Source organism: Equus quagga, chromosome 5 (assembly GCF_021613505.1).
Source record: "Equus quagga isolate Etosha38 chromosome 5, UCLA_HA_Equagga_1.0, whole genome shotgun sequence".
NCBI lineage: Eukaryota > Metazoa > Chordata > Mammalia > Perissodactyla > Equidae > Equus > Equus quagga.
Window position 1 is genome coordinate 38,854,575 of NC_060271.1, and position 18,443 is coordinate 38,873,017.

Here is an 18,443-nt window from a genome sequence, read left to right on the forward strand (position 1 = left end):
TCAAATATTCCTACGATCACACCTAGCAAGGAAAAGATACTTCCTGTGATAATACTCTTAGCACCTAATAAAACTCCTAAAAAGAAGCAAATTTGAAATCTTAAGCCCTTGTTCAAAATTCCAAACAAGAGCGAGACAACAGATAGTTATTCTTTTTTATTATTAGTTTTGGATGCCAGTGAGAGGGAAACTCTCAATTCCAGGTTAATCCTATGAGAACTACAATCCATAATGTGTAAACAGACAAGGAGCTTGCTCCACATGTAAAAGATCAAAACTGCAACTAACCAGCAGCGTGCTGCCTGCAGCACAAACCTGGGAGAGATGAAGGTGACAGGTCTTCACCAACGCCAACACGAGCCTGCTCACAGCGAAGGTGCCAAGGCTGTAGGTGGAGGGCAGTGAAGCCCCCATTCCTCACAGGGACCTCGACATTCTGCTCACAGCCAGCAGTCGCTTTACTCCACAGAGAAACAGGTTCTGATAATCTCACACGTGAAAAACAAAACTACAGCCAACAGAACCAGAAAGGCATATTCTACACCTCAAACTGGCAAGAGAATCAAACCTGAACCAAAGAAGCCAAACAGGAGAAACAACAACGAAAGGCACAGAAATTCCACTGGTGCCCATTCTAAACGGCAATGCAACTTCAAACACTGCACATAATTCGGTTTGGGGGTTCTAAACACGGGTGAACAAACCAGTTTGCCTTCATTTTTGTGGCATGTGGTGTCTCAGAAAACCTACAAAGGACCGCACCAAGGGGTAGGATAGTAAGCACAAGAAGAAAAGATTGTTTATCACTGTGGCTTCAACAGGAATAAACGGGGGGAGGGGTATTTTAACCTACGTAGTACTTACTGCTTTTCTTTTTAACCAAAGCAAAAATAATCCTCTGCAACTATACATAGCTGGTAACATACAGTTAATCCATTAAGGGTGAAACTAGGTTTTGATCATTGGGAAACAGATTAAACTAATAAGAACTTACATAAATGTGAAACTTGTGAAGGTATCAAATTAGCAAGGATTTTAGAACCTGGTATTTTTATACACCATACCCATACAATATCATTATTTTATAGTTAGAATAAATCTCTTGCCTCTGAAACTGTTCAAATATTCTTTGTATACTAAAGATAAATATATTAACTTTTATATAACACTTAAAATAACTATACAACATTTACCAGATTATTAAAACTTTCATCAAAAAATTTTTTTAAATTTCAAGGTCATGACCACAAAAATGGAAAGAGGAAACAGCTACAATAAATGCTTCAGAATGCTGAGAATTTTCTAGTCTCTTACCCATAATCCCTCAGGACTTTTTCTTCTTAATATATGCACCAATTTTTAACCTTTTAAACAAAGTTACCACCTCCTATTCTGTAGAGAAAAGGGTAGAACAGAAAGGAAAATGTCCGAGCAATCTGAAAAACGCAAGCACAGATGGCTAAGTGGGTTCTGTCCAGCCAACTACATCCGGGTCGGAGGCTCGGCGCTGGGCTGCTGATGGCTTACTGCATCTGGAAGGAAGAACTGGATAAAGTCCTCGCAGGACAAGCTTTAGGGAGGAAAGGCCAGATTACACTTTGTTACACATTCGAGAAGTTTTTAAGATTTTATAAACACACACATTCTAAAAACTCTCTTGTGAGACACACACAATTAAGAAATCAACCCCTGGCCCTCATTCGGAAAATCCAAGAGTGCTCTGGGACAGGTCAGGGCAGCTCCTTTCTTGTTCTTGTTTCCCTTCATGCTTTTCCCCAGAAATGAGTCAAGCCGCTAGAATAGGAACAGCTTTATCAGCAAACAAAACCTCTTAAGAAGGGACTGCTTCAAACAGTTCAAATGAGTTCCTCCTAAAGGAAAAAGTAAAAAATAAAAAGCTATGCTCCCCGAAAGAGACATCTGACAAAACAGAAAAACAAATTCCCCATCTTTTAGTGCTGTCACATCGTAAGGGCGACACAAACTAACAAGTACGAGGGAACTCCACTACAGCCACAAACAAGTCAGAACTGCACTAGATCGCATTTGCAGTGGATGTTAATTAAAACATGCTCATGATCCATAACAGTCATCTTACGAAAACTTGAAAAATTATGTTTTATTCAATCATTCTCAAAGTTTAGCGAGCCATTCTCAACAAAACATCACCAGGGCAGAGGAGGAAGCCACAGAGCACGGGCTTCTTGAAAGCATCAATAAGGCACAATGAGAGTCCTACGGTCCTGGCTCAAGCCCTCTGCCATCCGTATGGGAGGGGCGTTCGGCAAAGACAGCATCTCACCCTGTTCTTGTGGTTTCTAAACCGATTTCAAAAATAATATAAACCTTAAGAGAAATAACTTCACAAAAAGCCCAAACCGACAAATATGTCATTAAAAAAACACTTAACAGCTAGCAAGGGATAAAATGTAATCTGTCAGTGTTTTTGAAAACTGTTCACTTGAAGCGCTCAAAGGAATACAATAAATCTATTCAACCCATAAACCCCCAGAGCAAAAATAACTGAAGGCATTAGTTCTCACCAGAACTTAGCTTTCCAATACCGATGACTTCACTTAATCACACTGCCTTATTATTTAGGATTAAAGTAGGCAATTCTAAAGTAAGTGGTAAAAATTCATCTTGGCTAATTAGCAAAGCCTTATAAAACACTGCTACTTATTCAGTATAAGTGTCCTACTTGAAAACATTAGGAACAAACTGGATTTAGGCAAGGCGGAGCCAGTGACTGAGTAGCTGGGTGACTTGGGCAAACCACAGAAGCCCCCTGAGCATCAGTTTCCTCACGTGGAAAGGAGGAGAAGGACCCCTGCTTTGCAGGGGTCCTCGGAGGATGAGCAATGATGTATGTGGAGCACCAAGCACAGCACTAGGCACACACGACATGCGCTAAAGAAACGAGTAATTGCTCTCACTGTCACCATCAACAGAAAGCAGTGATTCGCAACAGAATGACGTAATATGCAGATAAATGTCAAATCATGAAATATGTCCATATCGAAGTACGTTGTAATGAATAAAGTCAGCCAGGAAGTCTTGTAATGTCTGACACTGGTTTAATCTGACCGGTAAAAAACAACACAACGGTTTTCAGTGTTTATCTTTTTCACTTTGAGAAACAGTAGTGTTTTCAAAAAACTCTTGCCTCTCCACATCATTCAGCTTCCCTAACTATGTCGACCAAATTATTAACATCAATGAAACCCACCTCAGCACTGTCCTTGGCAGCACGTAAAACACGAACGGCTAACGCCCACAGAGCGCCAGGCCGGTCTCTGGGCCACTGCAGCTCCCAGCGCTCCACAGCACCTCGGACCCACAGCACGGCCAGCACCTTGCCACCGCGCGCCGGCGTTCTTGGACTAGCTACCCAATTCCTGTTATTTAGAGGCAATTTCGAATAGAAAACTATACTCTCCTCCTCTCTGCAACTCTCACATGAACATTAAGTTCAAGTATTGTAACAGCCCATCCATAAACCAGAATACGACATTGCCTAGGAAAAGGAAACACTCATTGAGTTTTAAAAATAGTAATTAATCCATAATTTAGAACAAGAACTTAGTACTCATATTTAAGGAAAGCACAGCAAATTGTTTTTTTACTTTCAAATTACAACTGAATTTTTTAAATCAACTAAACTATTTTGAACTCACTACGATAAGGGTCTTATTTTTTTACCTTTCAGAAAACAATTATAATCAAGCCTTTTTTCTGTATTAGGCAAGTCTCACCTTCCAATTTACATAAGGACAAGAGAACCAGAATAACCTCTAAGCATAGACAGAGGACAGCACAGTCCCCAGTATACTCAATTACAATGTTTGAAGCGGTTTTTAATCACAGCATATATTAGGATTTTTGCAAATCATCCACTAAGATACAGGTGAAAAATCTGCAAAATGCTTTGAAAGATTTTAGTTCATCCACATACTTTCCCTATGAACAAGGGTATACATAAGCAAGAATCAAAGGCACAAAACAAAAATACTGCCTAACTTATTTACCTAAATTTGGAGCCACTCAGTAGCAGCAGAATCAGATATCAAAAAACTTCCCTGACTCCTGATGAAAAAATATTAAAACTGCACCGAGCTTTTAAAAACAGGCCACTGTAACAGCAACAGCGATCAAGCTGGCCGGCAATCAGCAGAGACAGGACACCCAAAGCTCAGCAAAGGCATCCCTCGGCTGGAAGGCCGCGAGAGCTGACAGGCCAACCGCTCAACGCAACAAGCCTGCGAGCCGTGGAGCACTCAGTGCTGGGCCACGATGCCACAGGAACATGGAAACCTTTCCACCTCTCACTGTCCCACACCCTGCTCCGGCACGTAAAACAAGAACGATGTGAGTGCCTGTAAGTAAGTGGGCACAGGAGCTGCCCACCAGGCACCCAGAAGGTGCAGGGCCCCTCGGCCATCATCCTCAGGCCCCTCAGCAGGCCTCTGCCATTCAGCCTTGGCTAAGGAGCCTGAAACAGAGCTGTCGGCTGCGAAGGAAGGTCAGGAGATCAAACTCCACTGCGGCCCACCTGTTTTCTGCCTTTATTAAATGTATTCTCTAATTTTAAATTTAAATAGAAGAAGCGTTGTCACTTCTACTGCTGTTGCCCACCACACGTACAAGTGGACAAACAGCAGCATATTACGTAAAACTAAAGGCACGAAAATGTAAAAGCTAGGTTCAAGTTCTGACTCTGACACTCACTGGCAGAGGAAGCTTGGACAAGTTATCCAACCTCACTAGGTGCCCACTTCCTCCTCTGGAGCTCGTACAAACCATGGAGACGGTGGGGACAGCACAGAAGCAGCCGCTAAGCAGGAATGCCTGTGCAAGCGCTCAGCCCCACTCGGCACTACGCGTCTGCCGCAGCACCGCACACCTCTGCCCAGGGGGCTCTGCATCTCCATCAGAGCCTCTTGCTACATCTGATTTCGACCTGTTGTCTCTCAGTTCCTGTGACCTCCCAAAGCCCTGTGAGGTTTTCTTTCCCCAACTCAGGTTTGCTCTTTCCTTCTTCCCCTCCCCAATTTCCTTCTCACGGATCCTCTCCACTGTGTGCCATTTTGCGACCACAGAGCAGCATCACCTCCTCTCTCAAAGGGCTCCCACCGACCCCTTCCCTATCCTGGACCCCGTATACACATCAACTGAAACACCCAGGAAGTCTAACCCGTGCTGAGCCGCAATAAAATGGACGAGAAGCTCCTCCCTGGATGTTCTAGTCATCTTTCTCATCTTCCCTACCCATCCAGCCGCTAAGTGCAGTGCCTGGTAGAAAGGGGGCCAGTGTGTCCACCTGCAGAATTGCGTTTCATCATTCAAAACACCCATGTGGGTTTCTAGGTGGCCCTTGCCATGCCCCTACCCCAGCAATAAACTTCCCTAATCACTAATAGAACACCCCATGCAGTCCCTCTTCCCGGAGCTCTTAGCCCCTAGAACTTGACCGGGCCCACCCCTGTGCCATTCATGTCACAGCCTCCTAAAGGCCACCCCCGGCTACCCATCTGAAGTCATGCCATACCTCTCCCCCGACTCCACACACACACTTCACTAACATCACAAGACTTGTCCTGTTCATCTGTTGGCCAGTTGTCCCCTCACTCTCCAGAATGTCCGTGGTCATTTTAGTTCTCTGCTCTAACTTCACACCTAGAATAGTGTCTGACACAGGCCCAGAAAATACTTGTTAAATAACAGCGCGAAGGAAGGTGGCGGGGACCTAAGGTTCCTCTGCATGCCCCCGCTGCTCCTCTCTACATTCTGAAATGCCCCCACCCCGCCCCCTTCCTAAATAAAGACCCCCAGCCAGCCCAGGCCAGAGTCCCTTCCCTTCTCTAAAGGTCAACAGTCCTCACTGTCTAAACCATTAGTTTAGCACTTTCTTTTTTTTTGAGAAAGATCAGCCCTGAGCTAACATCTGCTGCCAATCCTCCTCTTTTTGCTGAGGAAGACGGGCCCTGAGCTAAGAGCCGTGCCCATCTTCCCCTACTTTATATATGGGACGCCTACCACAGCATGGCTTGCCAAGCCGTGACATGTCCTCACCCGGGATCCGAACCGGCAAACCCCAGGCTGCCAAGAAGCGGAACATGAGAACGTTTAACCACTGCACCACCGAGCCAGCCCAATTTTTTTTTAAACTGCCTCCAAGTGAATGAATTTGCATGTGGCTCTCTTACCGCCCTAAATTGACTAGAAACTTCTACAGGCTTTGCCACCTTTGGAAAAGAAAGAATTTCAAATATGTGTAACTTCAAAAAACTTGAGTGTTCTTCACAGTACCAAGGTTTTTTATTTGAACGAAGTGGATTGTAGAGACAGATGAAATAGCCCCTTTCTAAGGTGATTACAATTTAACCAGTCTGTGGTGACTAAAAGTCATCTAGATAAAGACTATAAACTAGCTGATATTCTCAGGGACTACTTACAGTTTCTCTAAGGGATTATGCGAACCTATTCAGTGGCCCTCAGGAACTGTGCTCTTCATAGGTTAGTAGTGGTTTGTGAGAAACCTTGTCATCTTCACCATCCAGCCATCAGCTGTCAAACCACCTGCTGCGATAATTAACTCCTCTCTTTCTAATCTGCTGCGAACAGGAAAGCCAATAGGTCAGAACTGGGGTGAATCGGCAGAGTGAGGCTCTGCCATGGGAAGCAGCAGGGACAGACCCACTGCTCATTTTGAGGTGACACAGGGGCTCCATAAACACTGACTGATTAAATGACTCACAAATCAGTAGTTCCTTTGCAAGAAACACATAAGCAACTGTCTCCACATTCTGTCGCTCTGTCAGTGGCACTTACAGTGACTACGGACCCACATGCTGCACAGAGCTGTTCCTTTTTATCATCTCTCTGGCTCTTGACAGCGACCATGAGAGGTTAGGTAGCACAAAGACCACTCCACATCATGACACCAGTTTTAAAGCTATGGAAACTGTGCCCCAGAAAAGTGACAGGATTTGCCTAGTCACATACCTGGTGAAAACCCAGGGGTGCCGCGTTTTTCATTCCTTCCACTAAGCCCATTTCTATAAAGCCACCGTTGCTTCTTTGGGGTGAAAGGACTTCAGGTAAGGCTGTGGGAGCCAAGAGAGAGCAAGGCAACAACATGCTCTGCTATTCTTTATTTTAAAAGAGCATTTGCCAACACTCCTACTTTATCACTAATGAGCAAATTCAATCTCTGATTTCTCACAGTAAGAAACAAGGGACAGAAATCAAGAGGATGACTTTAAATACTTCTAAATTTGACCTTTCTATGTTACTTTACAGATTATAATCTTCCTATGGTTCAAATTAAAATAACCTGAAATACCGGACACTAAAGACGCCCCCTTCCTCTCCACATGAAAAGTTTAATCTGTCCCAGCCAAGAACCTTCTCATGTTCAATTTCATTACAGGGGCTGCTCACACAGGCAAGAATTTAGGCTGGATTACAAGGTTGAGAATCCAAAATTCTAGTTCAAGATGCCTAATATGTGTACATCTCTGGCCCACGGCAAAACTGGACACTTTCTGGTCAGAGACAATATGAACTGTGTTCGCACAGCTCAGTCTTCTTTTTCTTCATTACAGGTTTGTGTGTGTCCTTGCCAATCAGTGAATATTTATTGAGGGCCTATTCCATGCCAACCATCTAGGCGCTGACCAGCAACTTGGTGATTTAACGTGTGTCTCTTCCACTGGGCTACAGGCGCCACGAGAAGAGTTACAGCTTCTCTTCTGCTCGCCACTGTACTGTACAACCTAGCAGAGCACCTGGCACTCCACAGGGGCTCAACAAATGTTAGGTGAATGAAGGAAGGACAGACGGAGAGGGAGACAGAGAGGGAGAGAGAAGGGGCCACTTTGCATGTAACGGAATCAGGGCTTTTCACTGCCCAGAACATGCCTCATGATCCACCAGTGATCTGATGAATTCTGAAAGGCACCACATGCAATGCACAGCTGTAGGCACAGCAGCTGTCACGCAAGGGAGCCGAGGCCCAGAACTCAGAAGAATTCAGCCCTTTGTTTCTCTCTGCCTGCCTCATGACCGAGATGAACTCAGGACCACCGTCAATCTACCTGTCAGAACATGTCTTCCACAGCTGGCTCTCAGAAATACTACGTAACATTGCTACTGAATGAAATTCACATTGATTTACTCTCTGACACCACTGCCGAAAGGATATTTAAATGTCTGAGGTCACACATAAAACCTAAACAGAACCAAGTGAATATAAAAAGTTCTCCGTTTCAAGTCTTTGCAAGCTATAAATTAGCTTTCACAGAGTAATTTAAAGACAAAAAAGGCTGGACTCGTTATTTAAACTCTCCAAACTTTAAGTCATAAAGAGCAAACAGGGCTCTTTAACAATACGCTGTTCAAAACAGACTAAGTTCCAAGAGGGAGCTTCATGCAAGTATTTTCATTAAAACCTAAGATTCAGTGGGTTATATGCTGCCCAGAGTAGTTATAAAAACAATAATAGGTAATAAGAAATACGAACTACTTCACTCAGTATAAAAACCCAGCCATCTAGACAGGTATAAAAATGAAGATGTGTAAGCTCATGTATCACTAGCAAAACAAAAAGTTTATTTTCAGTTTCTTTCTCCATATCCAACTAAATGAATAGAAAGAAAATTAAGGGATAAATAAAAAAGCAAAGCAAAATGTAATGAAATGTTCTAAACACGCACACAAAGTATGCCAAAGAGAGAAAGGCCTGAAAGTGAAGCTGTTATTAAGCTATGAATATATCTAAATATATGAGCTAGTTATGCTTACTGGCAGAATAAAGATTTCCCTTTCCCCCTAAACTCCCTGCCACCTGCAAATCACAACTTACCTGGAAAGGCTGGTGACATCAATTATTAACAAAATGAACATTCAATAAAGGAACAAGTTGAATTATGTCAAGAGTTTACAAACAATTATGCACGAAGCCTAATATCAACAAAATCTCAATACTCAAACAGTGAAAAAAAAAGACCTGGGAATTTTCTAGACCCTGATCATCTGATATTCAGGATCAAAGCATTTCATGGCCCACAACAGCAACGAAATCATGTTCAATAAATAGAGAACATGTATTTGGTAAAATGCCCACAAACTGTCCCTTGGATGAGTTAGTTGTATTTGCATTTATGCTGTGAAATACACAAAATATGTAACGGAAAAATCAGAACAGACTTCTTGTGTACATTTTTAAATACTATTTTTACTTTTTCCAAAATCAAGTTTAAGTTATGATTTTATTTACAGTATGACTTCCACAACTCACTCTGCAATGTTCTGAGTAAAGGACAGACTCATTAGTTCAGATGACTACAAAAATTTACTCTGGTAGGCAAAAAACAAACAAAAAAAAGGTTTATATTACTGAGAAACTACTATACCGTGCCTTGGCATATACTCAAACCCGGCTTTATGAAAGAGTCACAACTCACGTTAAAATTCTTGATTAAAAATAAAAAATCCCAACAACGTGTCAAGACGCCAGCTGGAAATACGATATATCCAACCAAACTATTTTCCTACCCAGAAATGATCCCCACCCTTTCGTGAATGTGACTACGCTTTACCTTATGTTTAAAAACATCATAAAACTACTGGAGTTGAGTCAAAAGTAACAAAACAGCACACCCTTCAACTTCCATCTTGTGCTGTCCTAATTTCGGGAAGAGGCGTCGCGCTAAGACCTTCGCCCACCGCGCAGCGCTGGAGTGTTGCAACCGCGCGCAGCAGGCCCGGCCGCGCGTGGAGCGGGGCGGAGGCCGGGGTGGCCCGGAGCGGCCGCGCAGGGCCGGGCGCTCCCGGCGGGCGCGGGGGGCAGCGGCCGGGCCCGGGCGGGGCGGGGCGGGGCGGCGCGGAGCAGAGCTGCGCTGGCCCCGGAGGCGAGCTCCCCGCTGCAGCGCCTGGCCCTTCGCGCACAGTCGGGGCGGACGCGGCCGCCGAATCTGCGGACCTGGAAATGTCACTCCGGGAACACGTTTCATGACGCGTTCGCTGGCGAACGGCACAAAAAGCTAAGAATATACCGGGCGCGTACGGCTCTGGAGAGCCCGCCGCTGCTCCCACCCAGATCTGGCTGCTTCTGACGTCCGCGAGCGCAGTGACAACCAGCCCCCGGCCGGCCCGGCGCCCGGGCAGCTCGCCTCTCCGCGGCCCCAAGTTAGGAAAGCGCCCGAGCGCGGCGTCCGTCCGGCGGGGCCGTGATTCAGCAGCGGCCGGGGGGGCAGGGAGCGCGGGCTGGAGCGGGGCCGGCAGCCGCGGCCGGAAAAGGTCACGGAGAGCCGCGGGCGCCGCCCGAGCCCGGATCTGGCGCGGCCGGGCGGCGGCGGGGCGCCGGGCGCCTACCTTTCCTGCTTTTCGGGGAGCTCCGCTTGCTCCGGGCGCTGGCTCGCTCTTCCTCAATCGCAGCTGCTATCTCGGGGTTGTCTTCCCCATTGTACCAGACCAGGAGCTCCTCGCCCGGCGCGATTGGCTGCGGGGAGAGAAGAGACAGGCGCCGGGCCAATCAGAGCGGCGGTTGTTGGCGGGGGCGGGGCGGGGGCGGCGCGCCGCGGCCAGCCCGGCAGGAAGGGCTCCTCAAGCCTCGGCGCCGCCACGGGCTGGCGGCCGCGGGAGGGCCCCTCTGCTGGAGGGAGGACCGCACTGCTCGGCCCGCCGCCTCCACGGGGGCGCACGGCCGAAGGACGGATGGGACTAGGAGCGATCGCTTTAAACTCAGAACTGCCACATGGTGCTGAGTCTTACTGTTCAAAGCTCACGGCTACCCACGCAGAAGGAAAAATAAAACACGGAACTATTTTGCCCACGAAATCTAAGCTGATGAGAAATTTAAAGCATAATTAAAAAGAACCAGGTGGTCTGGAAAGAGAAGGGCTGAAAGCTAATCACCAGCCCAGGTTTCCGATTTCAAGAGCAAGTTAAGCAAGATGAGGCAGAAGGATACGGCACTGCACGTTTATAAATGCGCCGCTCACTGCATCACGGAAAAGCTGAAGGAGAGGCGGTGCGGGGGACACACGCGTCCGGGCGGTGTTAGCATCTACGCACCGCCACCAACCCGCTCGATCCGGGGAGCGTCTGCTGCCTTGCCCTCTATACCAGACATCGAGTTTACATGACAACTTTTACATTTTGAAGGAAATGCCTAAAAGTACCTCACATGAATTATACTCCTAAGACATTCATTCTTGGCCATGTGAGTAGTGAGGGCATATACATTACCATTACTGATTACACCTAGAACAAGATCCTGAAGAAAAAATACACCGAGAGCAAAGATTAGACTCCCGAATAGAATTTAAGGAACTAGCTTGTTGGTTTCTATCACAATGACACATCTATTCAAAAAGTACCAAAAGTATCAACACAAGTAAAATTCCACCTAAAACCCATTGAATAAAATAAGAATCCATGAGTCCATACTAATACAAATGAACGAAGGAACCAACAAGTAAATAAATAAGAAGGAAAGCTCTTGCTTAATGTAGATCCCAACTAATCAATGAAAAGGAAATAATGGGATTAGAAAATCACCCCGTAGCAATCATCACAGGAGTAACTGATTCAGGCAAGAATCATCTATGATGCTAAAACTCGTAGGTTGAAGTTCGAGGAGAAACAGAATATTTGCATGATCTCAAAATAATTCCCCATAAAACATTTACTAGTTACAAAGGGAAAAACAGAATCTTTATAATGAGACAAATTGACATCATGTGCCTCCTGATATAGTGCACAGAAGAGAACATAGCATCACTTCTGGAGATTTCTGCCCAAAACGCATGAATGAAATTTAATCGTGACAAAACATAAGAGAAGCCCAAGCTGTGAGACCTACAAAATAACTGACCAGTTCTCCCAAAACTGAAAGGTTGTAAAGGACAAAGACTGAGGTACTGTCCGAACTTTGGAGATGACAAGACATTACAACTAAAGGCACGTAAGTTTTCTTTTCCTATAACTACATGACTTCAACAAGTGACAAAATTTGAATAAGGTACATAGATCAGCTAATAAAATCCCGTGTCGGTGTCAGCGTCCTGACTTTGATCACTGCCCTACAGTTATGGAGAGGATGCCCTTGTTTGTAGGGGTGGGGAGAATTCTAAATAAGACGTCAGTTTAGAAACAACAGAGCTCCTCACTTCAACATACCTTCTAGTCTAGATAAAGCCTTTGAAAGTAAATATTATTTTGTTTCATTCTCTGCAGAACTCACTGTTTATATAGTCCAAATTTTAAAATACTCTAAATTCTTTAAAAGAACAAGCCACTTCTTCCTTTGCTCCCCCAAAGATGGCTAAGAACTTGCATTTTCTTATCTTTAAACTAACGTATTATTTTTTTCATTCCTGAATTATTTACACCTATATCAAAAAACAGCCTAATTTGTCAGATGTTAACGACCTTACAGATGCCTTTTGGCACTCTGATGAGCTAATCTGTTTCTGCTGAAGGAACAGTCTTTTTTATTTAAGTAAACTATTTCTACTTCCAAGCGTATAGTTTGCTTCTCTATTTTCTGTTATGAGTCACATTTATGAAATGATGGTATCATATAATATTTGAAATGATTAGGGTTCACAGAAATATGTAATGTTTTAAATAAAACCAAAATGAAAAAGAACACGTGAGGAAAACGTATGCCCAATTTATTCTTACCCCAACAGCATAGCCAGAACACTGGCTGGAAGACACTCGCTGGGCGTTTGCAAGGTGGCTCCCAGACTCAGAGCTGAAGTCCCCACGTTCATCCCACTGCGATCTTCTCCCAAGAACTCACTGCAATCTACTAGCAACTTAATTAAGCTAAATATCGGCACAAACTCTTCACTGAGAAGGGGACTCTTGTTGTTGCAAAACACACAATATAAAAACATAACAGAATCTGTTTTTGCCTCAAATCTAACATAAAATTTCTAACTGGCTAATGAGCTGATGAACAGCTAGATTAAGAGCAACCTGATTTGTGAGCTATTGAAAAACCTTCAAAATTGTCAGCAACTGAGATGATTATTGTATTATTGAGCTATATACTTCCCAACTTCATTTTAAAACAGCTACACAAATAACAGACCTTTATGAAGAGAAAAATAATATATTTTTTATAATCAGTGATTGTTTCTGTACTGTATTGGTTTTTCTTCTGCACTGCTTAGCACACAAGATTTTCTAAGTCAAATTTCAGGCGAAAAGAAAAATTATGTCCTTAAACACAGGAAATATAAACACACATTTAAAAAAATAGAGTCAAAAGTCCAAACAACCTCTTTTTTAACATATTGTATTTTGATGTTTAACAAAAAAAATAACAGCAAAAAGACTAAACTCTTCCCACTTTTCCTTTGGCTTCTGACAGGCTTATAGAACCAAGCATACTCTTTTCTCTAAATATCAGTAAATAGAAACTTGAAATTTTACCAGACCAATTAGGAAGAGGCAAAGTTCCAATAAATATTCCTGCCACTAGGTTAAAATTAGAGCAATACTCCAGAATCAGAGAACACGCACGTCCACGCTCACCCACCTACAACGCCTACAATCAATCAGTTTCCCAGCATGATCTAAACGTCACAGGTCACACAGCCTCAACTCTCAAATGGCTGGACTGAACTAAGACTGGAAGTCACACCCCTCCTACAGCCACTAGGGCCCACCGACCTGGGCCTTGCTGCTTCGCCAGCCTCATCTGCCATGCCACTCCTCGCTCCAGGCACACTGGCCTTTGTTCTATTCCTTAAAAAAAACAAAAATCAAGCTCATTCCTACTTCAAGGCCTTTGCTCCTGCTGGAGCCCCTCTCCTGGGCCACTCTTCCCACACACACAGATCTTCGCGCGGCTGGCTCCTTCCCGCAGCAGAGGGCTCCTGTGTCTTGTCTTGCCTGACCCGCCTGAGCTATGGCAGCACTCCTCCTACCTGGTCATTCTGTCACATTTTCTCGTCTTCAGAGCACTTATCACTATCTGAAATTATTTTATTTACTGATTCACTTGCTTATTATCTGCTTCCTCCCCCATGCATTGGAAGTTCCACGAGAGCAGAGATCTTGTCTGTTCTGTTCACTATTATAGAAGAATATCTGGCACACAGTAGCGACTCAATAAATATTCACTGAACCAATGAATAGATGAATGAATAGACAGCAGGCTAACAGCTAACTTTCAAGAATTTAAAATACTTTTTAAGCATGATACAAACAAAACCAATGTTGAGATTTCCGAATTATCCCAGTGATAGTTGGGAAGACGATACAGAGCCCAGAAGAACATCACATGTAATCTGTTCACAAAACCTAACCCATAGAAAGCTTAGTCTAAAGAATACAGTGAGATAATCACTAGGAAGGAATGTGAAGGTCTCCGCAGACTTGAGCAAACATTAAAGGTCAGGACTGGGGAAGGCCTGCAAGGATCACGAGCACGCTACTGCAGACAGACAGGTAAAAGCAACAGTAGTAGGATAGCTAGTTAATACTTTGAGGACTTCAGTTAGACTGAGAACTGTTCACAGAGCCTTATACATATTGGCTGGTTTAATCTCCCCAACGACTGTATGTTTTAATTTTACTATTACCTCCATCTTTACAGATGAGAAAACTAAGACAGAGAGAGTCTAAGTAACTTCTCATGGTCATACATCTAGAAGCCAAAATTTGCTTCCAAGGCAGTCTGCCCTACAGTTCGCACTCCTAAGCACGACACTATACCGCCTCATCAAAAGTTACAGCTGTCACTTATTCAGCTATTGTAATCACCTATACAATCAGTCATGATAACCCCATAACCCCGATCTGTATCTTACAAATATAGAAACCGAGGCACAGGAAGGTGACGTCCCTAAGGTTATACAGCTGGTAAAGCCACTATGCCTTGCCTTGGGTCCCACAGCAAGCGAGCATTTAGTCCAGCAGTCTGACTTCAGAGTTCACTCTCCCCAACATTATTCTCTCCTGCTTCTCACTGTTTCTCAGATTTGCTATCAGAGATGAACACGTCTTAGCCTGAAGTCTGAGGAAGGAATTGCAAAGCGTCCTAATATCTCCCTGGGCTTGCTCTCCCTTGGGACCTCATTTATACTCCTTGATTGTCTCATATTCGTCCCCTCACTGGTATTTCATCTCCACCAGGATTCTGCCTCGCTGATTCAACCAGACGTAAATCTCACTTTAAATAAATTTGAGAAAGAGAATGAATTCTTCAATCGAATTTTGAATCCAATTTCAAACTCCAGTGTAACAAAATTGTACAGTAATATCTACTAGAAAATCATGCTATTACAATCCAGCAGAAAGAAAATGAGACAGAAAGTTGTAGAAGTTTTAAATGAGAAGTACCACAAAAAATATTTCCTATAGGGACTGGAAACAAGGACGTGGGTATATATGAGGTAAAGGGCAGCCCGACTGGCTAAAGATGAGAGGAAAAATAAGCAAAGGAATATTAAACAGCTATATGTTGCCTAAAGTTCCAGAAGGCCTAGTGCTACCACACAGGCAAAACTCAGCAGGCTGCAAAGCTGAGCATCTTAAATGCTTGCTCATAAAGAGTTTTCAACTCCATGAAGATAATATTTTTCACGGACTGTCCCCAATCTATGACATTTTTCATGAAGTAAGTGAGCAAAGAGAAATTTGCCTTACAGCAATTTTAGTAAATATATCTATTCCAAAAAGCAACAATCATCTATCTTTAGAGCTCAGGACTCCGCCTTGGAGAACATCTCTATGCATGATCAGTGTAGATCTGCCTCAGAGAGAACAAGAAAACGAGGGAGACGGACACAGGCTTGCTTCTTGCAGAAATGCAGCAACACTCAATGCTTCCTAACTTCCCTGAGGGTACTCAGTGACCTCTGACATCACCACAAACTCTAAAAAATGACTTTCCTCTCCTTTTCATCTCAACGATTAATGTCTCCAAATAAAAATTTGGCAGAAGAAAGAAACATGTTCTGTTTAATTTCCATTCTGAATGAGATTTAGGGAAAAGGAAAGCTAATCCAGAGCTGCATTTCACTGAAGACTAAGAACGTGTTTTCAGTTAACACAGAACCCCCATAGCTAGCGAGAGTTCCTTACAGTTGGATGAATCTGCCAGTCAGACAGTCCCTAATGCATCTGTATCTCAGGAGGGAAGTGGCTGCCACACGCTTAACTCCCCAGTATCTATAAAGATGCGGTATGTAATTACCTAACACGATCTTCACGCTTTAGTGCCCTTACGCACACGAAGCAGTGGCAATCGGATATTTAAAACACAGACCTTTCAATGTACTGATGAACTACTTTCAAATATAATCCTTTCAGGTCTGCAAAGTCATTACTGTCAGTCTCGACTAAGGACAGCATTTGCGAAAATGCATGCAGAGTAACAGCAGAAATTGTAACACTCTTACCTTTAAAGTTTTATAGTAAATGGCCCTGTTGATTTCCAGAGGAAATAAATTTTGCTCCTCTCCTGAGCAAGCCCAATTCACATATCGCAGCCAGTTCCCCTTCTCTGGATCGGTGGCGTCAATGCACATCCATCCCAAATTTGGGTAATATACCTTGGGAGGGGGAAAAAAACACCTTTGTTAAAATAGGAGAATCTTAAACACGTTCCCATTTTCAACTTGTAAAACAATTCTTTTTCATTATATGCAAGTATTCTATACAGCATTTCACAGAAACAAAATAAGCAACAGAGAAAAGAAAAATAAAAGATGAAAACTGAGATCCAAAACTGTAATCCTCAGTTATTTTTCTATTTGGGCTTGTCTGAGCAATTCTTTTCTGCTTAACTTAAAGAGTTATAGCAAATATGCTTAAGATCTCCAAATGCTTAGCAAATATGTACACAAGGACAAGTGACAACTCTATTCCCTAAAGTCTAACTTAGAGAGGAAGAGTGAGCTTGCAGCAGTACTTTCCACAGCACCCACTCCCCTGAGCTTTCTGGGTGGTTCTGCAAGTGGAGTGTGGGGTCCAGTCCTGCCGGGTGCACAGCTCAGCCAGTGCCTTTACTGCAGGGCTGACAGGACATTCCAGAAGTGAACACGCAGTGTGACCTCCACATGGCTGACAGGTATGATGCTTTGCAAACTCAGCTGACCCTGAAAACATTCTCTACCCAGAGCATCTGTCAGGACTAAGGTGCAATGGAACAGACTCTGGGAAATATCAGTGTCCTTCCAAAAAAAGACCAAAATCCCACCCCTCTTTCAGGAGTTAGATCACATCTGCTCTTGCGGGAACTTTCCCCAATCACCCATCTTAGTCGGTTCCTCCTCCCAGACGCTTCCAGCACTCCTTCATTGTAAAGAAAACCTATTAAGCAACTATTTTTAACTTTATCTTTGTATACACATACATTATATATGTTTTACTTCCCCAAAACTAGACTATAAAACACTTGATTAGGCACTGAAATAGAACTGCAGAATCAACTTATGACAGACCTGTCAAAAACGAAGCAAAAGAAAGGAGTCTTTGACTTTCTCTTTAGGAAGAAAGGGAAGAACCCAATGCTTCCCTTTCTTCCCTGCACACACAGCCGAGACTCCCAGCACTCGCTTCTTCCTTTCTCTGCTTCCCACATCAAGCGCTCAGCTTCCCTGCAGCTTCCTCTGGAACAGAGCTCCCCAGTCTCCACTCTCCGCTCTCCTGGGCATACCTCCTTCTCCAGGCCTGCGGGTGCCAGTGGGCAGCAGCCCCCTTTCTGGGCACTAAGCACACTTTCTTCCTGTTGGGAGGCATGATGCTGCCTGCTTTCATGTTATCTCATCTAACCCTGTGCAGCAGGTTCGTTACTATCTGGCTTTTTTTTTAACATGTGGAAATTGAAGATCAAAAGTTAAACAGCTTTCCTCAAATCGCGCACTTAATTAGGAGTAAAGACGGGCTTAGACCTGGATCTGCCTGAGCTCTACTATCCCCGCCTTCCTAACGCATCCTAGTGAGGACCGCCAGTCCTTCTCTCCCCATGAGCACTCCAGCCATCCCCCCACCTGACTGTTCTTCGTAGCACTTATGCTCTTTTAAAGCACGAGATCACCAGCTTGCTTACTTATTTTGTTTAATGACCACCTCTCCACATCAGAGTGTTAGCTCCATGAGAAGTCATTCGGGCCTTTTCATTCACTACAGTACCCCCGATACCTTGATCAGAGCCTGGCAGAGAGCAGGCTCTCAATAAATCACCATGGAATGAATGAAAGGATATCATTATACACGAATGTATAACTGCTGCTATGTGACAGTACCATGCCAGAAGGCGCTTTGCAGTCACTTTATTTAATCACCCTAAGCGCCAAGAAGAATATTTTCATTAGCTTGTGAGTATGCTGAGTGAATTTACTCAAAAATCGGTTGTTTACTAAAATACCTAATCTGTACCATTCTAAAGAGAGGTCATCCATGTTGGATTATAC

The 18,443-nt window shown here is 43.9% G+C and overlaps 1 protein-coding gene across 9 annotated transcripts in view; it reads right to left on the reverse strand.

The window, feature by feature from the left end:
* PRDM2 (PR/SET domain 2) overlaps positions 1 to 18,443 on the reverse strand; it is a 117,242-nt gene that overhangs the window by 60,934 nt on the left and 37,865 nt on the right. For 6 of the 9 annotated variants that reach the window (XM_046661959.1, XM_046661961.1, XM_046661957.1 and 3 more), the window contains 2 exons: positions 16,428 to 16,580; positions 10,378 to 10,504 (listed from right to left, as the gene is read on the reverse strand). In XM_046661959.1, coding sequence (XP_046517915.1) covers positions 10,378 to 10,504; positions 16,428 to 16,580 — 280 coding nt within the window. Of the gene's footprint in view, positions 1 to 315; positions 332 to 6,455; positions 6,474 to 10,377; positions 10,505 to 16,427; positions 16,581 to 18,443 lie in introns of those variants that run through there. The other 3 variants (XM_046661965.1, XM_046661964.1, XM_046661966.1) reach the window with 3 other exon arrangements.